Source organism: Lineus longissimus, chromosome 1 (genome assembly GCF_910592395.1).
Source record: "Lineus longissimus chromosome 1, tnLinLong1.2, whole genome shotgun sequence".
Lineage (NCBI taxonomy): Eukaryota > Metazoa > Nemertea > Pilidiophora > Heteronemertea > Lineidae > Lineus > Lineus longissimus.
This window is the reverse complement of record NC_088308.1, coordinates 14,029,484-14,052,786: the sequence shown is the minus strand read 5'-3', so window position 1 is coordinate 14,052,786 and position 23,303 is coordinate 14,029,484. Positions and strand designations below refer to the sequence as shown.

Here is a 23,303-nt window from a genome sequence, read left to right as displayed (position 1 = left end):
CTCGTAAGATTCTCTCAGCCATAATGAAGTTACTGCCATTATCTGTCACGACATCGGTCAGTTTACCTCTCCTTGCCGTCATTCTAGAAAAGGCATTTAGAAAGGCTCGGATTTCCATAGAGTATGTTAACTCTAAATGCACAGCTAGGGAGCACAAACACGTGAACAGACACAAGTAACGCTTGGCGCGAACGTTACGCAACCTGCGAAATCAATGCCGCATCTAGCAAACGCACGAATAGGAATGGAGACCCTCGACTCAGGAAGAGAACCGATCATCTGTTCTGCGACCTTCTTCTTCATTTTATGACACTCAACGCACGCCGCGATGAACTTCCGTATCGCCATTCTTCTTCCGCTCACGATCCAAAATCTCTCGCGTATTTTGGCAAGCTTGGCGTTGACACCTTTTGTGTGGTGACTTCTCATATGGTAGTATCGGATCAGCTTCTTCGTCAAAGGGTGCTGGCTAGGTAAAATCATCGGATGTTTGGCATCGTAGGGCAAGTTAGAGCGGCCCAGCCGTCCTCCCACTCTCAGCAATCCCTGGTCATCAAGAAAAGGGGACAAAGTACACATTCCTCTCACTGGTTGGCCTGATCATAATTGCTTGGTCGCAGACTCCAGGGATGGCGCGGACTGCATCACTCTAATCCAATAGCTCTCTGCTTTCTTGATCTCATCAGGGAGCAGAGTCATAGGTCTCTTTTCATCCGGTCTATCGATGATTCGTCTCCATCTCAGTAACCAAGCTGTCATCCTCAAGATTCTAGTCCAGGACGAGTATCTATCTAGTCTAAACACTGGTGCCTTTGCGTCTGGTTCATCTTGGACTTGGGTAGACGCGATGTCTGTAGCAGACTTCCGAATCTCTTCTAATGCTCCTCTTGGCTCCTCCTTTCCTTCCACTGGCCACGTCACACTCCCCCCGTACAGAAACTGCGGTCCATCCGTCCAGCAGTTTGGTACGATGAGCTCTTCCACGGTCTGACCACGGGTTGCCAAGTCGGCAGGCTTCACCTCCCCCGGAACATGTTTCCACTGCGACACAGCGGTCTCCAAATGAATACTCGCAACACGATGAGCTACAAATGGCTTATAGCGGCGTGATTGACCTCGTAGCCAGTACAAAACATCCATACTATCGGTCCAATAAATGATTTCAGAATTTTCACAATCTAACGCCTTGGCTTCACGCAAGCCTAACTTCATTCCGAGCACAGCTGCCATCAACTCGAGTCGAGGGATTGAGATTGTCTTTACAGGCGCCACCTTTGCCTTGGCTATAACCAAACGAACCACCACTCTACTATTAGAGTATGTACTCTTAACAAAGACCACTGATGCATACGCCTTACTTGACGCGTCACAAACACATGCAGTGTCCAGCTAGCGGAATCCGGTTCATAATACCAACGCGGCACCTTAAACTCCGCAACTTTTAACAGTTCATAAATCCAAGACTGCACTCTATCTGCCAATGAGGAAGGGAACGGATCATCCCATTCAAGGTCTAACAGCCAGGCTTCCTGCTGCAACATCTTTGCTTGAATAACAATGGGTGCCAAAAGTTGGAGCGGGTCGAATAACTTAACAGCGGCCGCTTGGTGATAGGAACGTCCTCCACTGGCGTGTGCGTGTATCCAAGGGTGTCATTCTTCGCATCTCAATTGACGCCTAACGTTTTAATGCAAGGAAGCTCATCTGTTTCGAAGTCGATACCAGCGACCCGATCTTCCTCAGGCACACCTTCTAGGAATTCGATCTTGTTGCTGTACCAGAAATCCACCATCGCCCAACATGGCAGTCGAATCTTTTCGGACACCAATCCCTTCTTTCACATCCTTGGCATTCGTTAACTCATCATCCATGTATGTATCTTCTAAGCTTGCTTGGGCTGCCGCTGGGTACGTCTTTATCATCTTTTCAGCATGGGTTTTCAGGACATACTGAGCCAGGAACAGCGAGGCGAAGGTTAGGCGGGCGGCCTTATACTCTTAACAGCGGGGTCTCGCTTTCGACTCTCGCCACAAAATGCGATGATACGTCTGATCTTCTGGTAACAATCTCACTTGTGGGAACATCTCCTTGATGTCGCCAAGTAACGCGACAGGGCCTACACGAAAGGTCAGTAAAATATCTGTCAAATCTCGCTGCAACTTCGGTCCGGGCAACATGGCATTGTTAAGGGATACATCTTCAAATTTTGCGGCAGAATCCAACACGATTCTAACTTTTGTTGTTGATTTGTTCTCTCGTAGCACTGGGAAATGAGGTAAATACCAACATGGCTCTGTAGGGGATGGTCGTGTTGCAGGTACGAGGTATCCTTTCTCAATGTTGGCTTCCATCACTTCATTATATCGCTTGGCAATATCTGGAGTTTACCAAGGCTCCGTTCAAGATTGAAAAAGCGTCTCTCAGCGAAGGAACGATTGTTGGGTAAGTTTGGACAATCTTCTTTCCAGGGAATCCCAATCTCGTATCTACCATCAACATAACGGATCGTCCTTTTGGCCTAGCTCAAAGCAATCCTTTCTTCGGGTGTGTAAAGATCTGGATCGTTGGGTGTGTCGACATCAGCATTCCATAGCTTCTCCATCTCCTGGTCTATCTGGAATCCCTTGGCCTGACCGGTGGTCCCATGATATAGGTGAACATAATTGGACTGACACTTGGTGGCTACCTTTGTTAACGGTCCAACACAAGTCCATCCCATCGGAGTGAGTCGCGCAACAGGTTCTCCTGGCCGGCCGTCTATCTCATGTCTGGACATCAACAACTCTGGATTGTCAGCACCAAGGATCATGTCAACTCGGAGTGGATCCGCGTACTCGGCAAAGAGGACATCATTTAAATGCAACCATTCATGCTGATACTCCTTCCAGACTGGAATCTTCAAGTTATCGCAAACTTTGTCCATCACTCGGACACCAATTTTACGAGTTAAAGTCCCCTGGACATTTTGCACTGTTACTGTTGCCAATCCACTGGGCACAATCTTATCTTCTTCTAGGATAGTAGAGACGTTTAAATTCCCTTGTTTTATCTTCAAGCCAAGCTCCTCTGCCACCGTTGTTCTCAGGAAGGAGCTATCGGAACCGTCATCCAATAAGGCGTTCACTTTTCTCTTTCCCTCCGGACCGGTAACCATCACTGGGACAACTCGAAGTCCGACTCTGGTGGGGCATGCCTTGCCCTCTCGAGAAACGCCAAACTGCGTCTTCGCCTTCTCAGGAGCAGCGAGGGATGAAGAAACCTGATTTGGGCGGTCCTCGTTTTGTGCAGATACAACCCGATGAAGAGTCCAGTGGTGTGACTTGGGGCATCCTTCCTCTTCACATGTCTTGGTGGATGGATACCCTGCCGCTTGATGAGAGTTCTCCAAGCATAGCATAGTCTTTTCTCCTTGGCGAGGTTCCAACGTTCGGCTGTCGAGGCTTTTCTCCACGTCTTACAGTAGGGGACTTGGGGGCCTTTGTTACGAACACCGCATGGTCCATACCTCTCACCAGGTAAAATAGAAGCAGGAGTAGCTGTAGCTTGTGATCGGACATCCGTATTCTTCTTTCTCTTGTCTTTCTTCTTGGCTGCGGGCTTCACAGATATTGTCATGGTAGTGGTGGAAGATAGATGGCTGCTGGTCCTGGTAGGTTTCCTTTTCTTCCCTGCAACCGTACGCTTAAGTTCATCTAACTCAATTCTCATACTTACTTGTTCGTTCAACCAATCCGCAAAGACTGCTAGGCCATCCTCATTATCACTGTACAGATAGACTTCACGATAACGGATCACCAACGAGCTTGGCACTTTCTGGAGAATAATGGTATAGAGTGTGGACATGCCTACTAACTTCTGACATTGTCCAGCGTCATCCTACTTTATAAGATCGCATATTCTGTTCGAAAGCTCTTCTAGGTCCAACAGGTTATCCTCCTTAACTTCGGGAAAGGCCATCACTGACTCTACAAATCGTTGAAAGTTTCTCTTCTTCCCCCCGTACCTCTGGTCTAACTTGTCCAATGCCATCTGGTATGGTTGCTCAGAGTAACCGAGGTGTTCCACCAGCTTGAAATTTGGCCTAACCGAGGTGTTCCACCAGCTTGAAATTTGGCCTAACCTTTTTTACCTACGACTAACATGACTAAACTGTATCACTTCATCGCATGCCTGGGGTTGAGGTTCTTGGGGAGGTGTGGAATACACGTTTGGGTGTAACATCACGCTTTCCATCATCGTCGTCACCTGCCTGTGCAGGTTCTTGGAGAGGTGTGGAAGCACGCTTGGGTGTAACTTTGCCCTGATCATCATCATCAAATATCTGAAGAGGATTGTCATTGGACTTGGTAGGAGATGATACATGTAAAGGGGACATGTTGTCATCATCGAATAGAGAGTGAAGCGATGTGGATAGTTTGTCCTTTTCTTCCAGGATATGTTGCACACTCGTGAGAATTGTTTTCCTGATTTCATCTTTTTCCATGTGGACTTTGGGATGGTCTGCATATAGAAGTATTTAAAGTTCCGACATGAAGACTTGCGGTTTCTCTTCATCTTTGCGAAGATTAGTTTCGTAGAAGGAGAATTGGGCGACAATGGTCGATATGTCTGCCTTCAGTTTACGTTTACCAGTTAGAAGGGTATCTCTAGCCAACTTATTTTGTTTGATACCACTGGCCCTCTGTTCTTGAGATGCCTGTGTGGACAGGTGTAACCCTGCATTCATCTCGGTGATGACTTGATTCGCAATCTGATTGAATATATCTCTAGCAGTTTTGAGCAAACTCTGCATAGTAGACAGAGAAGGTACTGTCTTTTTTGGTGTAGAGCTAGTAGTGGTATTCATCTTTGTTGGGGTAGAGGTACTAGGAGTATTCATCTTAATCTAGAAGATAATGATGTCCTTAGGAAGAGATGAGATATTAGTGGCATGCATGTGAAAGAGTAAGGAATTGGCGAGAAGGGAAAGATGGAGTGACAACTGAAAAAGACAAGAGTACTAGCCAAGGAGGAATATTTGTTTCATTGTCATCATGCTTTGAAAACCATGAATACTCTTCCTGGGTTAGTACATCTTATTATGAAATGAAGGATACTGGGAGAGACCACACCAAGCACTGAAAAAAAGGAATTCCAACTACATAAAAGAATACCATGGACCTCTAGAGGTTCATGGTAATGTTAGGCGTTCAGGTGCAGATGCTTCTATGGGGATGACTAAAGCAAGCACACCAAGAATAAATTATACATTACTGAATTATTGAAGTCAACATCCTATATGATTGGTAATAAGGGTTTCATAGGTTCTGATATTAGCCACGAATGGTCTGGTTGAAATAGGGATGCTGGAAAAGAAGAAATAATTTTAGCAGTTTTAGCAGTAACTTAGCCAAAAGAGACAAAAGCAGTAGAGTGGGGAGAAAAGAACGTGAACGTGTTTCTGTCCAAACAGGAAAAATAGAATTCCCCAGCCTTTTGTATCTTTTGTTACCGGCGTGACCACGAGGGAGGTGTACTGCTCTGATGCAATCTCAAGTCAGATGAAAAAAGCAGAATGCCCACTTCATGTTAAATTTGGTTTTATGTACTGTTTATATAATACCGACATTTATATTGTAAGATATAGTTATAAAATAATAAATAATAAATAAAATACAGTATATTATAGTGCCCTGTCCAAGCTCTAGGCTTGCTCCAGGGCACTGTACAGAGTTTCAAGCATTTTAAAATGTCTATATGAAAATAATAATTAAGTCCATTTTAGTTAAAAGTGTCCATACTAAAAGTGTCCAAAAGGGTTAAATGTCAAAAGCTGATTTAAAAAGGTGGGTTTTTAAAGCACGACTAAAAGATTTGGAGTCATTTATCACAGCAAGATCTTCCAGCAGAAAGTTCCACAAGTACGGACCACTACATTGAAACGAACGATGACCATTTTTGTTTTTTGTCCTTGGAATAATTAATCTATGTTTGAATTGTGAGCGCAGTGGCCTAGTTGGCTGGTAAAGATTGACTAGTTCGGATAAATATGATGGTGCTGTGCCATGAAGTGCGCGGTAAACATGCAATAAAACCTTGAATAAAATTCTATATTTGACTGGCAGCCAATGTAGTGATTTTAAAACTGGAGTGATGTGTTCATTTCGTTTGGTTCTCGTAATAATCCTGGCTGCCATATTTTGAACTCGTTGGAGTCGGCTTATTGTTGTGTCAGGCAGACCATACAGCAAGGCATTGCAATAATCCAAACGTGATGTAACAAGTCCATGAATGAGAAACTTTGTTGCACTGGGAGTCAGAGATTTGCGAATTCTGCCGATATTCCTGAGATACATATAGCACGTTCGACTAACATTGTTCACGTGTTTTTCCATCGATAGATGTCGATCGTAAACAACACCGAGATTTCGAACTGATTCGGCCAGAGAAATAGACAACCCGTCGATGTTAACATTCACGGCGATCGGTTCTCCACGGGAAAATTTGGAAGTATACAGCATAACTTCAGTTTTATCTCCGTTTAGTTTCAAAAGGTTGCTCTCCATCCACGTACCAATCTCACTGAGGCACGCTTCAAGTCGCTGAATCTGAATGGTTTGACTCATCGCATTGTTCTTTTCAAGGAAAATGTACAGTTGCGTGTCGTCCGCGTAGAAATGATAGTTGAGTCCATGTCGTCGGATTAAATCACCCAATGGCTTGGTGTACATTGTATATAGCTTTGGGCCGAGGACCGAACCCTGAGGTACACCGAACTGAAGTAATCTCGGACACGAAAACTCATCATCAATTTTGACGGACTGGTAGCGGTCGTTCAGATATGAGTTGAACCACTGGAGGGCCACACCCTTGATGTTGAAATGCACACGTAATCGTTCCGCGAGGATATTATGATCAAGTGTGTCAAAGGCGGCTGAAAGGTCTAACATTACTAGAACAGCTGCATTCCCTTTGTTGAGGGCGTCAAGAATGTTCGACTGAACACGGAGAAGAGCGGTTTCCGCCGAATGGAACGGTGTGTAACTACTTTGGTATTGCTCACGTAGAGAGTTGGCCTGTAGGTGATCGTCCAATCTTTTGGCCACAACCTTTTCAAGAACTTTCGAAATAAAACTAAGGTTAGACACGGGGCGGTAGTTCTTTAGAGTTTCCTTATCTAGGCCTGCCTTCTTAAGCAATGGTCGAATATGTGCATGCTTTAAGTCCTTGGGAACTACGCCATCCGCCATAGACTGATTTACAATTTTGGTGATTATGGGAACAAATTCATCAACTGTGTCCTTTAGAAGCCAGGTTGGTAGTGGATCTAGGGCACACGACTTTGATGCACTGGACATGATGGTCTTCTTCACCTCATCCTCTGTAGCTGGATTGAAGACTGAGAGTTCACTGCACAAGTTACAAGCGGGCGTTTCAACAATGTTCGGCAGTCGTTGCATTCCATTTCGGATCTTGACAATCTTTTCAGAGAAGAAATTGTTAAATCTTTCCGCAAGTTCACTTTTTGAATCATGTTCTGGTAACACTGGCTTTTTCGAATCTCCCAGAAGATGCTTCGCTACCTGGTTGATTTTCCGTTGGTTTCCATCGCACTGGGTGAGCTTATCCTTGAAGTACGATCGTCTTGTATCCACGATACCTCCTGCTTTAGATTCCTTGGCTTATCATACACTGTGTCGAAAGAAACCGCATAATAATCACCTGACGGGTTGCCATCTGAATCGAAAAGGTCCGGTTTCGTAACAGATACATTCGTCACAAGGTCGCTCGTATCCTTTGTTATAACAACGTCTAACGTGTGTCCCTTTTTATGGGTTGGACCTGTCACGTGTTGACGAAGACCATTGGCATCCAGACTGCTCAAGAAGCGACGCGCATCAGAGTCATCCGGGACATCAAGGTGAAAATTGAGATCACCAACAAGGAGAGATTCCGAGGATGACCCGCCGTGTCTGACAATGTAGTCATCCCATTCGTCAAAGAATGCAGAGTTTCGTAGTCCATTCTCCTTAGACAGAGGAGGGCGATAAATTATCAACAATAGAACTCCTCCCTGAGGTAGTTGGAGCCTACAGTCCAAATATTCGAAATGAGTATATACATGTAGTTCGTTCGCTGTTGACTCAACAATCGTGACTGGCAGGGAAGCCTTGAAAACGATAGCGACCCCACCTCCTACGCGCTCATTTTGGCGTGGGATATGCAAGATATCATAACCAGGCGGCACAAATTCACCAATGCATTGTTTGTCGTATGAAGTCCCAAGCCACGTTTCTGTGATTGCAACCACGTCGAACTCGTTGGAAAGTATGTAGTCCGCAAGAGAAGCCGTTTTGTTTTTAACTGATCTGGTGTTGATTAGGCACGCACTGAGTCTTGGGTGAACACGCCTATCAAACACTTTTTTACATGCGGTGTTCACAACCTTGAGATTCTGAAAGTTCACAGGCCGAGGGGCAGGCTGAGATCGATCTCTGCTACCGTCAGTGATCCATGACTTGATTTTCCTTTGAATGTTACGACCACCTCTAGTCCCTCGTCTGGTTGAACACCGTTGGAACACATGAAGGTTTCATAAGATATCAAGAGCTGCGTCACGGATTAGTCCTTTAGTCCAAGAGCGTTTGAGCTCGAAAAGCACATTCCTTGAAATTGAACCCCAAAACATTGTCAGGCCTAGCACATGAATGTATGCACCGTATGTGTATTATGGCAAAATGGCTGTTTGGTGAAGCTAGTATTTTCACAGTTCAAAAAGTGGCCACGAAGAAATATGTCTCAAAGTCAATCGAAGTTGTCAAGATGTATCTCCTTTGATTCCTGGCACATTCATAGTCCATATCCAGCAGATTCTATCCCTGTGGAAGCGTGTAAAAAACGTGTGAAATTTGTTTGTTTTGAGGAGAGAAAAGGGGCAGCTGCAAAGCGCTCAACTCTCTCAATGTACCGAGTTAATCAATGAGTAATATATATATGTTTATTTCGTACTATTGTACAGAGTATTTAGATTGACATGAGTTTACAGAATTTACAGAAAAGAAAGAGAAACACCGTGATTACAAATTAACTCGTAATCTAAGTGAGATTGCATCAATAAGTGAATGGCATGAATGTGAGAGCAAGAATAAATATGAAATAAGTATTTTAATACATTCATGCAAACAAATTGAAAGAGTCATAGATATTTTTAAATGTGAGTGGATAATTGAAAGATTTAGAATAGTAGAAGTAAAACTGGATACCGTCACTGTAGTTTACAACAATGTCCATCCATTGTTGGGCTGTTGTGTTGCTCCACCGACGCGCGTTTCTGCACCTCTAGGCTTCATCAGGGTGGCTGCGGTTGACTTGCATCTGTCTTGTTCGAAGTTCACAGTTTGAATGACATCATGACTCAGGGGTGGTTTCTCAATGACGTTGTGACGTTATAGACTTTGTTGCGACTCTGTTGTTGAAACATTCTGTTGTAGTTAAGCAGGTGGGCTGTCCAAATGGCACAATATGTTGAGAAGTACAGGATCAACCGATGATACACACGGACCAGACAATAAAATCAAAATAGTAGAAGTAAAACTGGATACCGTCACTGTAGTTTACAACAATGTCCATCGGGCAGAAACGCGCGTCGGTGGAGCAACACAACAGCCCAACAATAGGGACCGATGGACATTGTTGTAAACTACAGTGACGGTATCCAGTTTTACTATATGTTATATACTAATATGTTGTCGTTCAGAAGTTACAGAGCGGAAGGGAATTTTCATGGTTTTCAAGAAGCGCCGCCTATAGGGCATAAAAATGGCTGAAACTAAAAACTAGGGTAATATATTGTGTGTCCTTGCTAGCTTAGCCTACCATTAAAGTTTGGTGAAATTCTATTCATAATTAAAGGCGTAATCACAGTTTTTGTGTTTCAGGTTTTGGCCCCCTATTGGTCAAATGGAGAATCACATCAGGTCGATTCTTCAACGCGACACACCTTTGCACACTCATACATCATCCCACCAAAAATTGAAAGAAAAAAAAATCATTATGAAGTTATTGACCGGAAGGGAATATATGTATATATATATTTTCAAGTCCCCCTCCGAGGCTCCGGGGGACAAAAATGTTCTAGGGTAGACTAGGAGCATTAAATATTGGCTATGATAGTATTATTCATCATGACTGTAGATTTCATAACTTTAATACCGGACAAGACAATATCATCTTCCATGTTTTCGAAGATGTCTATGGGTGCTGCAACAGAAGAGTAAGATACTAAGATTAGTGCACTTGTATATTTCTGCTTCATAATGGAGCTCATGCTGTTTGAAAATGTTGCACAAGGTAGATTCTCTGTCTGTCTGGTTTTTTAAATTTGAAATCATATACAAAAAATGCATCTTCTGTTTCAATGAGCTGAAATTGTCAGGAACAAATAACATATCTTAAAAATCTGATGAGGTGGAAAGACAAATCATACAGCCTAGTTGACAAGTTGATGAAAGAATTCCTTGAGTTGGAGGGTGATTAGGTATTAGTGTCTGTTGTTATTGTGCTCGATAGACAATAGATTCGCAATAGATTTCGCAGGCGCACGGATGGAGTAACGTGAACAATTAGCAGCACGTCATCACTACTTGCAGTGTCGGGACGTCGTACGCAACGTCCCTACGCGTAAACGGAGGGAAAAGACGGATAGCGGGCTCGATACACGTAAACGCAAACGGACAGCAAATTTGACGAGTTTTCACTGACACGGAAGTCGTACATCCCGAGCAGCACCTGTAATAGTTATTAGGAATATTGTGCTGTAAATAAATGGCTTTTGTAGTCGATATCGCCTATCCATGCAGGCAAAAACAGATAATGAAGTCGGGTTGCCACCTAGACTTAAATGTAACCGTTTTCTCGTGCGCAGCGAAACCGCAGAAATGACGCAGCAGTAAATAAAACGGTTACGTCTAGCTAAACGTTCACGTCGCGCTATCCCTGCGCCTGCGAAACCACCCTAATGAGTTTAAGATTGCTTACCTTTTGTATTTGAACTTTCAGTGGTAAATACGATCCTTCTTTGTTTGGAAGGTGCTGGAATAGTTGATGCAAGCAGCATGAATAATTTTTGAACGTGACATTGAAAAGACTGAAAGCAAGGTTCTGAAGCAAATGGGAGGATGCGTCATTTGCACGTTCAATGATCTTCTGAATGAAAAATGGGTTAACTGTGAAGATGCCAGTTGAATAAGTTTGTCACATATTTTATAGAAATCTTTCACAGGAACTGTTTGAAAGCTGGTAAATTGGTAGTTTTTGATTGCAACGGTCACCTCATTTTGTAGGAAGTAAGGAACTTAGGAGTTTGTACTTTGGTCTGTTGTGTAGTTTGACTGCAAGGAAATATTTCTTTTATTCATGTGTTAATACTGTCCAGTGTATGTTATGGGAGTTGCAGTGATGACCAAATTTTTGGAGAAGATTGCTTGACATCAGTTTCTACATTACTTACGTTATGACATCTCATCCTCTTCATCATTCCTCCTGCAACGATAGAAAGGTGGTTGTACTGTTACACACGACAATATTCATCTTGGCTGAGCAGAACATCATAACCTCTTATAGAAGATTTTTTTGAAGCAATAATTGAATAAAGTCTTCAAACTGGTCAACTTCTTCTGAACAGATAAATGCTAGTCTCCAACCTTATTTGCTTCATGTGTTGTTTTATTTGCCAATGTATTGTGTTTCATGAATGCAGCAGTTCTGTCAACAGTTGAGTTATTGATGTTTTACTAGTTTTTGTAGAGCCTTATTGAGATGGATTTGTGATCTGAATAGAAATTTTTGAATGACTGTGTTTCATAATTGTACTGTTGCAAAATTTGATTGGGAATGAGAATGTGATCTATTTGACGTGTATTGCACGTTTGTCTATGTTGAGAGATAAACAAGTTCTTTTCAAGGCACAAGGTTGCAATTTTCTTTTGTTCTCTAGGATTTGATGGATCTGCATTTAGGTCACCCATGATGAGAGTGTCATTCGATACATGTTCATGAAGTTTCACAAATCCACAGCTGACAGATGATGGATGGATGTAGGTGAAGCAGAATCTGAGATCATTGATTTGACACTGAATGATCTGGGTTTTTTCGTTGACATAATTTGAGATTTGATTGATTTGGCAAATGACATCACTATCAATGCGCTTGTACATTAGAATTCCCATGGATCGATCTTTGAAATCCAATCTGGCGATTTGAAGGAGGTTTTGAAGATGAAGGTAGTTGTCTTGAATAGTGTCACACAGTTTAGTTTCAACAATACACAAGATATCAGCAGCTTTGAGGTTAATGTCAGAATCAAGGTCCAAAATGTGATTACCATACAGAAGGCCATTGATATTCAAGTAGACAACTTTCAGTTCACTTGCGTCAGGGTTTTTTTCAGCCAAGCTGACATCAATGGAGAGAGGAAGTTTGTAAAATTGATATGCAGCATGTTCTGAATGCAATCTTTCAAGTTCCTTTTCTACGATGTGGCTTTTGACAATCATTTTGGAACTGAATGATTTCAAGTACACATTTGAGAGTTTTCTAACTCGTGAGATGGCAACATAAAAAGAAGCAACTGGAATTTTGCTTGAACTTTGGAAATCAATAATGACTTCATCAAGTGTCTGTCCCTAACATTTGTGAGATGTGAAGGCATATGCTAGCACTAATGAAAATTGTCTCCGATTGATGGTCACAGAGGTTCCTTCATGCAACCTGAAGTTTGATGAATACTGTTTGATTGGTACAGCACCTTTTCTTTGATTCTGACCTTTACCTATAGCAGCAGATTTCATTCCGATACCATCAGGGAACTTCACCCATACAGTTGGAACATGATTGGTAACTAATTCCCTTGTATTAGCTTTTTTTACAGTTGTTGTAAAGGTCTGAATGTCAATATCTGCAACATATCCACGAACACCATTGGTTATTCCATCTGGTTTGTTCAAATTGACAGTTACCATGACAGGAGCATTAATTTTGAGGTCTAGTATGCTTGGTAATGAACCAGTTTGGGTATATGGTAAGTGATCGACAGCTGCTTTGCTGTAGCTGTCTTTACTAACATTGACAGGTACATCGATTGCTTCAAATCGGATGGCTTCACCTTCGAGGACAGATTGTAATTTTTCAAGATTTATTTCTTCTCGCTTCTTATTGTCAATGACAATGATAGCCAAGTTTCCATTTTTGTATGCTTATTCATTATTGTGTTCATTGGAGCATTGAAGGCATCATCTCGTATAACTCGATTTTGCAAAGTTGTGTAGTCACTGTTGCATAATGAATCTGTGCCAATTCGATCACATAGATTAGAGAAGTCAGCGTCTCCCAAAGAACGCATTTTTTGGGTCAATTCGTACATCTTAAAGTGCAGTTTCCAATTGTTTGGAGCAGTAGCATTGGCTCTTCCTTTTTGGGAAGGATTTGTAAAAATCCATGGCTCCTTTACTGGACTTAATTGGAGCAAGTCTCCAGTACAAATTACTGTTAATCCTGAAAATGGGTGTTTTTTTCGGCCAAGTATTTCTTCACATTTCTTATGTATTTTAAGGAATTTATTGCTGCAAACCATAGATATTTCATCAATAAAAATTGTTTGGACTTGCTCATATGAATGTGCCAATGTAGCCTTTTTGGAGCACTTTTCATTAGTTTCCAAATCATCACTTCTGATAATACCCATTTATGTACAGATAGAATGGACATGGAGTGTCATTGTTTAGATCTTCATCTTTTTTGTCACATAATCTGTCCATGACATCAAAAATATGCCGCTGATCAGCGTTAAGCTGTCGCACCATAGCACATAAACTTTCCCGTTTTGCAATCATTGTTTCAGTGTCAAGATATTTACCAGTAGAAGCACATTGTAAAAAGTGCTGGAGGTCTTTTTCACTGTCTAACATTTGTGACTCATCATTATTATCATCAACCTCTGATAGTATATCATCAATGATGTTTTCTTAGTGTTAAAGCTATCAACGGCTTTTTCCATATTGATCATCAATTCTCTATTAGGTTCAAACTGTTTTCTAATGCATTCAATTGAATCTTGGTGTTGGTGGAAAAGGTCATCCAAGTCTGCAACTTCATAAATTTCAGTCATTTCATTGCGAAAAGGATGGAACAGTAGCAGTAGGCTACATTTCATTTCCCTTTCATTTCTTTTAGGCAAATGATATCTGACGATTTTATGTTTTGAAACCTGTTTGATTTGGGCGAGATCATCTTTTAACCATCTTTTCTTTCCAGTGCTATTTTCTTCAGACATTTCATCATCATGTAAGTGGGGATTTAGGTGCTCTTGTGCTTTTCGTTCTTCTTTTGTCTGACAGACTATATTGTAGTCACGAACAAATTCAGCTAGAGACAAGTCTTCAAGATCATTGGGTCTCTTAACATAGTAATCGATTATGTTGTTGTGGAGTTGTTGTCATCAGACAATTCATCGATGTTGCTTTTTAGTATACCATCACGATTGCAGGGATGGCTAGCTTGAATCAACTGATGAGTTCTTGTACTTTGGAAGAAATGCAAACATATCATGCGATAAATAACCTCTGGCCTTGATACTTCTCGGCTATTGTCAAGTGCATGGCTAAATTGACGAATTTTTTCAGTAGGTGTGCAACCATACTGTTCAGATTCAATTTCAATCTGATGAAGCAGTCGGCTGAGGCCACTTTCATTTTTAGTGAGATAACCTAAAATGTAACTAACACAGGCATATTCATCCATGATAAATTGTAAATCAATATTGGCATGGTGAAGGTCAAGTAGGTTTGAATTATAATTATTTGTGAATAAATCACAACAGTCTCGTTGCAGAAATACTTCTGATCCAGAGCGATTGGATGCAACAGCAATTCTCAAAGCATTCAGATATTGGTTATGGGAGAGACCTGCAGCAAGGAGGAATTCATCATACGTCAGTTTCAAGAAGCCTTCATTCATTTGTGTGCATTCGTCTACCTGTGTTTGTCTCAGAATGAATTTACGTCCTTTCAAATAATCAGCTTTCCATTCGTTCGGTTCATCATGAGTGGTGTTTGAATCAGGAGCATCGATTATCATTGTTTGTCTCATAGGGAGTTTGGGAAACTTGAATCTGCAAAAAAATCATTTCTATTTCTGGTCCACTGATGTTTCCATTTAATGCACCCAATCCTTCATTTTCTCTGATTTTCATTTTTCTGGATTTTTTACGACAAGTGAAGGTATGTGCATGTGACTGGAAAGAGTGACATTTATCATAGATTTGTGAAGTCTGGCTTGGTGGTTTACCACAGATGACTGAATCAATGAAATTGTAGCATGCATTTTTTGAGTTTTTGAGAGTTTGTTGATATTGAGGAGGAGGGTCACCATTGGTATCAGCTAGCCATAGTAACGAGTGAATATGTGGAGCACCACGCTGTTGAAATTGATCCTATAAAAATGGTCAACTGCTCATTCCTAGAAATCAATTTGTTCATATCAGGTCTAGACATGGAATTGACATCATCATCGGATACAGTAGTTCTGCCTTCTTTTTGTAGTAACATTTTGATCAGTTCAATCCAGTGAGCCTCTGCAGCACTCATTGTAAGAAATAACTGAGAGGCACCCAATTGTCTTATCATGCTCATTACTTTTAATTTTACTTGTTGGAAGTATGGAGGAGTAACTCTGATATTACAGAACACTTCATAGCCAACATCTGATCTTTCAATCTCTGCTTTATCAGCCTTTCGAATGAATTTGACATCATATTTTCGGCGATTCACCTTGTTTTTGCGAAAGAATGTAGCATATGAACGTCGAATTTCAATTTTCTCTTTGAAAAGATACAAAAAAAACATATACGTAGAATCTTCACGGTAACGTGGATCAATTCCAAGTATTCTCTGCTTAACATAATTAGAAAAACTGACTTCCCTTCTCTTATTACTACTGCTTTATTCTGTACTGCTTCCCATTGGTGTACTTGGATTTTCATTGGCTTGACATTCATTGTTGTTGTCTATTTGTTTGTTTTTAGTAATATATGTTGATAAGTATCCACCAGAGCCAGTTGGGAAAAGATGTGGGAATGCTTTTTCCTCCAAGTATTCTACATCTTGCCAATTTGGTATAAATTTCCCTTCAACACTTTTTCCTCATTCAAATCTTTGTCAGATAAGACAATTCAGGTATTTTCTGTTGCTGACAAGTGTTCAGAGGAACATCAGTTGCAATGTTGAGGTCAATGTCATTGTCAGCAATGACTTCCTCTCTTTCTTTAGGAATTTGGTTCATAACATATTCAGTATTCTGCTGAGACGTTTTCCATTTATTTTGCTCATCAATATCCTCTTAACTTTCCAGCATTTTTTTTTAGCTTTTCCTCATTAAATTCAATGTCAGCATAAAGAGGATTGTTGGCCTTCAGATACTGAAAATATTTTAGAATTTTACTTTTTGATACAACTTCTTCTATGTAGGCACTTTTGTATTCCGGCCGTCGTTTCAATGCAACAGGTATGAGATCTTGATTAATTGGAAGTACTTTGTCAATTGTTGTCTTTAGATTTGATTCAACACATATCATTGGCCCAACAATTTTGAATTTACTCGATTTTGGAATATGCAATACACGAACAAATGGAATGATCAGTTTAATCAAATGTGCTTCACATTTGTTTAATGCCATGCCATTTTCTGTAAGATACTCAGGTTATTCTGGGACATGAAACTTCTGTTCTTTTTCATTGCATGATGGAATCTTGTTCTTTTGAATAGTACGTTTACATGCATGGCATATATACCAATGTCCATCAAATGATTTAGTTTGTTCTGTGACTATTGTGTGACTTTGGAGTAAAGAATCTTTTCTGTGGAGTGAGAAATTTGAATTTGTCATTTTTAGGAGTATTTGAATTTGTTCCATCACCACATTCATGAAGTTGCTCTTGTACCGAGTTTCTAACTTCAGATGTAAAGTTTATTTTCACCACATTGGCGAGGCAATGATATCGAAGATCACTAACACAGATGTATGCAAAATGACCTTTTTCACCAATGTCTTTACGAATTTTTCTTAGTTTCTTTTCAATATCAAAAGAACTGGTCTCTTTACAATATTTAGTGGTTGTATCTTCTTGATGACTTTGAATATTTTTAGTTTCATGAAAATTTCTTTCTATTCTTCCTCTTTTTGTCATTTCCATTTGAAACATTTTCAAACTGCGTTTTCGTGCATGATAAGTTCTATCTTTGACATGTCGGGCTTCTTTCGTTGCTTGGCATTCATTCATTTGATTGTTTACCATGGCCGCAGTATATTTCTCACGCTGCACTTTCTTCTTTTCATCACAAAAATTCTGCCTCCTTTCTCTAATTTGTAACCTTTTCTTTTGCTCATATTTGCGTTGGGCACCACATTTAGAAAGGTAAGTACTGAAATATTGACTCAACGTTCTATCAGTACTTTGACTAGAAGTAGAATTGTCTCTCATACTGCAAACTACATCAAAATGATCTGAATTTGTGTTTTGTAGATAAATAGAAGGGAAATTTCTATGGTCACTATCCATTATACCAATCAACATAGTTGGTGTATATTTGTGCCATAACCATTCTTTCAATTGATTTGCTTTTTGGTAGACAAAGATATTGACTTGCAACATTGATGCAGTTGCTATGATGTCAGAGTCTTTTGCATAAGTACCATTCCTTGCCAAACGATTGATGTGTGAATTACAAGTTTCTCCAACCCACAAGTGTTCTTTCAAAGATTCTCGATGCTGTTCCTAATAATCAGCAAGCATTTTTCGAATATTCTTGTGCAAGTAACTTTGATCACCATATATTGTATAACTGATTGCACGAAAAAAACAATTTCCATCTGTATTTGAGAGTAAAATTACTTGAAAGAGGTAAATCATAGCCTGTACAATCAACAAACGATCTTACTTTGCAAGATACAGCAGACATCATTGATATTCTAGTGCAAATACTAGTCTTCTGTGACTTCTGAAGTGGTGAAAATATGTAAGGTTCACTTCTTTGACTTACTTTAGATATTGCAACTTCATCAGAATCTATTTGCAGAGGCTGCGAGTTGCTTTCCACAGTGGAACATACTGGTACTTTTGAACTGACATGTATTGGGTTATTAACAAACACTGCATCTCCTTTTACTTTACTCTTCTTAATAGGCAGTGGGTCTACTTTCTTACCACATTCAGGCAGTGGATCCACTTTCTCAGCAAAGTCAGACAGTCGATCAACTTTCTTATCACACCCTTTCTTCAAATTATTTATGTTATTCTTCTTTCTTTTAGGCATAATGATAAGTGAATGCAACCATCAAGTCAGTTATAGAAAATAGAATGTCTTTTACAGATTTGTTTGATGTCTGTATAGCAGGTTTGTTTACAAATTGTTCAGCAAATGACTTATTGTAGATACACACCTTATTCACTTTAAAAGACCAAGCTGAAAATATGAAATAGAAAACAATTAGTCTTTGCACACCACATTTTCATATACAATACTTTCACATAACTTCTCCCAAATGAAATGGTCCATGGTTGATGGTTGATGGACCATGTGCTCACCTGTGTTCTTGAGATTGCAAGAGTGATATCAGAATGTGCACTTTTGACCTTTGCAGACCTGGGATCATGCTTAAGGCCTAATTTATGGCTTTGACATTCCTCCATTCCTCCTGTGATTTAGGAGGGTAAATTTGCACTCAACTAGATTTTTTAAAAGACCAGGCCTGCAAATGGCTTCCAAAATCCCACCAGATGTGTGAATGTGTAGGCCTAAGTGAGGACAATTGATGACGCAAACATCAACATCTAGCAAAACCCTTCTAGCTAGAACAGGAATAACGCAATTTGTGACAATTTTAAAGGGGGACTAAGTATAGGCAGGAGCAGAGGTATTAATTTGGCCATCTTCAGGTGACACAATATACACAGTGTGGTCCCAGTGTCATGTGTCCAATTCTGCACTAAATATATTCTTCGTACAAGCGTCAATCATTTTGACGTTGTGTGAGATGTAATAGATGCCTATTGGTGACTTTCTGTAACTTTATCTTGCCTGCCTAGCTGTTGGCTTATTGTCCCTTTAACTACACATAGGCCTAGGTCTAGGCGTCGGTGATCCTTGGTGCCCTGGTGTAATGGTACGGTACCTATGATGGTCCGTCACGCCAGCGACCCGGGTTCGAGTCCCACCCCGGCGTTTTATTTTCACAATCTTTCCGCAACTTTTCTTACGTCCTCATAGCTGTTTTTTAATGAGTAATTACTTGCATATTTCTTGTATAAAAAGCCGACTTTTATATCGTAGATAATAACTGACAATATCATCGAGGGAGTGAGATTTGCTCAATTTTCGGTTCGGTACACGACAGTCGTAGACGCAACTCGATTTTCGTGTACAGTCCTGGATATAACTCGATTTTCGCGTTAGATACACGACAGTCGTGGATCTAACTCGATTTTCGCGTTAGGTACACGACAGTCGTGGATATAACCCCGCGGTTAGATACACGACAGTCGTGGAAATAACCCCTGCCAAATATAAAAGCCATCATTTTCTTTATTTCCGTTTCCACCAAATTCATACAATAAGTGGTGTATTGTCCCTCTGAAAAAATTGTTACATGAAGAGACTAGCCGCACTCCAGAAAATTAACACAGGGAGTAAGCAGTCTTTTAGATCCATCCCCATCATGACTAGGGAGTCAGTAGTCTTTTAGATCCATCCCCATCATGACTACGCAGTCAGCAGTTGATTTTTTTAATGTGTCAAAAAAAAATTTAGAGAAACGAAATGACCCTTCCCCCAAACGAAAAATTTCGTTTTTTAATTGACCTGTATCATTTTTGCTACAGTCCCTTATAGCCTGCTCAGTATGGCGCTCCAACACGATCATAATTCTCTAATAATGTAATGTCGATATTATTTCCGACCTGTCGATATTATTTATTCCGTTATGTCAATATTAATACCATCATGTCAATATTATTGTCCATAATGCCAATATTAATATCGTCATGTCGTAATTCAGCACAAGTAATTTGCATGGTTTGTAATTTATGAGCGTTGTTTTCGACATGACAATATTACAGCGCTCTGAAGCGATCACAATTAGACTGGTTAGTCCCGCCTACTAATTTCTCTGGCCAATCGGAATTCCTCTTACATGTTGATTGGCTGCTGCTCGTCAATCCATGCACATTGTTGAAACGAGCTAATATAGCCATGTCCACCGACAGATCCGTGGTCACTTCTCGTTTTATTAACTCTCTGCCTATAGCAGAGAGTTTATATGGTGGTATGGAATGACGTCTGTTAGTCTGTGAAGTCGTAAACATTGTGCCGGACCGAACAGCGCACCTCCATCATGTAGTTCCCCAGAGTGTTCACTTCACAAGTTCCACTGGCGTTTTTATTAACTGTATTGCATGCTGAATATTAATAACTCTGAATCGGCGTCCATCTGTGTTACCCAGAATTTACGGACTTTCGAAAAATAAAAATCTGAATATAAATCTTCGTACCGCGTAGTAATTAAAAAATGCTATTTTTAGTTTCGCACATGTACATGCTTCACGATCGTTTCGGCCTCATGCCGTTGCAGCGTGGTCGTTTCGCCCTCAGTAGATTTATTGTTTAGCCATGCAGGTTTGGTTGAATATGCCCAAGGAATATGTCGTAAAGTTGGTAAAATGAAGATGAATTGATGTAACGACCAATGGTGTACGAATTTAAGGGAGAAACTGTTACCAAAATAGGGCAAAAAAGCATGGGTGAAACAACCCAGTTATCATCTTGTGTAGCGCCAGTTCGTAGGTCCATTTATTTAGTCAATGTCCGCGATACTCGGAACATTTCGCATGAAAATAGTCTGTACAAAATAATTAAGCAAAAGACGGGCAGGCGTTCGAGAAAAAGAATTTTATTTTGAGATTTCAATAAACCTTTTGAACGAATTCTACATGGGCCGTGGTGGGATCCGAAGACACCTTAAGGAGGAATGTATGGTTTTATGGGGTACCATTGGTTTTGCAGATCTTCTGGTTTTTTCTAAAGAATAATCAATATTCGCTAGCAGGCTTTTTATGCTCCCACCTAGGTATGAAGAGGGTTCTATGTTCCTCAGGTTCTTTGTTCATCAGTCTGGTGTCTTCCAGTCTCTTGGCCAGCAAAAACCCTTTCCAACCAATTTTTTATGCATTAACCATTCGGCAACATGTTGGTGGGGGAAAAACCTGATCCCTGACCCCTTGAATTGGTTGCCCAGGTACGACCACAAGCAATTGTCTCAAGGAAGCCACCAGTACGACCTCTTGGTAGTCTTGCCAATATCATGCCAGTGAAAAGGAAGGGTAATGATGGTTGAGAGTTGCAGTTAGGGTACCATCGAAGGAGTACCTCTTCCTCGCTCTGGGTTAAACGGGTCAAAGGACTGCACCAAGGTTTGGAGGTTCCATCCACTCAAGCGCCCCAGGGTATATAAGCAGCTCAGAAGGACTTATTGAGAGGCCAATAGGGGGGTTGAGAGGCTTCCCCCCCAATCCACTAACTAAAACATGTCAGAAGGACGGGGGTGGGGGGGGTTTGGGGGCTCTCCATGTCGACAGTTGTGTGAGTTCAATAGAGCTTGCACTTTACATTAGAATCTGCCAGAGTGCCAGACTATCTAGTCCGGAGACCTTTCGGGGGGGGGGACATTTTCCATTTCTTTGCCGGCTATTAATGATGATGGAGTTGAGTTACTGCTAAAGAGATACACGGAGAAAACTGTCTATCAAAACCAAAAAATTGGCGGAAGGAACTATAGCAGGTTCCCAACCAGGGGGTTTGGGGGGTTTCCCCCCAACCTAAAGGCGCTGCGCGCTTACTAGGGCACTGCACTGATAATATTATCCAGGCCAAATTCTGGTGTCCACATCGGCCGCTGTCAGCAGCGCTACTCTCCTATTTTTGGAGTTAGGAATGTAAGTAAAATTCTCTCTCAGACTTTTAGCTGCAGACGGTTAATATTATCAGTGCAGTGCCCTAGTAAGCCCTCAAACCCCTATTGGCCTCTCAATAAGTCCTTCGGAGCTGCTTACCCTGGGGCGCTCGAGTGGAACCCCCAAACCTTCATGATGGTGTAGTCCTTTGACACGTTTAACACAGAGCGAGGAAGAGGTACTCCTTTGATGGTACCCTAACTGCAACCCTCAACCATCATTACCCTTCCTTTTCACTGGCATGATATTGGCAAGACTCCCAAGAGGTCGTACTGGTGGCTTCCTTGAGACAATTGCTTGTGGTCATACCTGGGCAACCAATACAAGGGGTCAGGGATCTAGGGATCAGGTTTTTCCCCCACCAACATGTTGCCGAATGGTTAATGCATAAAAAATTGGTTGGAAAGGGTTTTTGCTGGCCAAGAGACTTGAAGACACCAGACTGATGAACAAAGAACTCGAGGAACATAGAACCCTCTTCATACCTGGGAGCATAAAAAGCCTGCTAGCGAATATTGATTATTCTTTAGAAAAAAACAGAAGATCTGCAAAACTAATGGTACCTATAAAAACATACATTCCTCCTTGAGGTGTCTTCGGATCCCACCACGGCCCATGTGGAATTCGTTCAAAAGGTTTATTGAAATCTCAAAATAACATTTTTTTTCTCGAAACGCCTGCCCGTCTTTTGCTTCATTAATTCGGGATTATATCCATTTTAAGCATCTTTTGGATATTATTACTAAAGTTTCAAAAATCAAAACACATATGTCGGGGGGGGTAAACCCCCTGAAATTGAAGTGTGATTAAAAAACAGTGTGAATATTCATGTGGTTCTCTCTCGGAGCTCAGAATAGTCGAGTTGCTTCATTCGCGCGTTTATCTCTTCTGGCGGCCATTTTAAGTCAAATTTAAGCCATTTGAAACGAATCCATGGACTTGAGAAACATTGTTTACATTGGATACGTTGTATGCACGTTAACCATAGTAGCGCTTCGCAGAAAAGCCTACGGCTTTTCTGCTGCGCGCTTATAATTTTCCCTTACCAATGGCATTGATGTCAGTGTCTGAAAATTCATCTCCACTGGCCAGATCTCCGGCAATACTATAGATATCCTGCACAAGCGACATACTGCACCCTAGCGGCCAATAATTAAACTACTTTCAGCTGTCTGCTCCGGTCTCGTTAGGGAGTTTTTCCCAAATGTACGCGATGATGACGTGCCCCATTAACAGGACGTAACATCTTTTTTAAAATGCGTTTCC

At 41.0% G+C, this 23,303-nt stretch overlaps 2 protein-coding genes across 7 annotated transcripts in view; one reads left to right on the top strand and one right to left on the bottom strand.

The window, feature by feature from the left end:
• Nucleotides 1–600: 600 nt before the first annotated feature.
• LOC135483047 (uncharacterized) lies at nucleotides 601–1,230 on the bottom strand. The gene has a single exon (XM_064763590.1). It carries the CDS (start codon nucleotides 1,228–1,230, stop codon nucleotides 601–603), a length of 630 nt encoding a protein of 209 aa, XP_064619660.1.
• Nucleotides 1,231–18,024: 16,794 nt separating this feature from the next.
• LOC135488537 (uncharacterized) overlaps nucleotides 18,025–23,303 on the top strand; it is a 42,878-nt gene continuing 37,599 nt past the window's right edge. For all 6 annotated transcript variants that reach the window (XM_064773204.1, XM_064773191.1, XM_064773198.1 and 3 more), the window contains exon 1: nucleotides 18,025–18,426. The gene's annotated coding sequence lies outside the window, so the exon portion shown is untranslated. The remainder of the gene's footprint in view (nucleotides 18,427–23,303) is intronic.

Coding starts and splice junctions, on each gene's coding strand:
- LOC135483047 (XM_064763590.1), bottom strand. CDS start 1,230: ATGGCAGCTGTGCTCGGAATGAAGTTAGGCTTGCGTGAAGCCAAGGCG.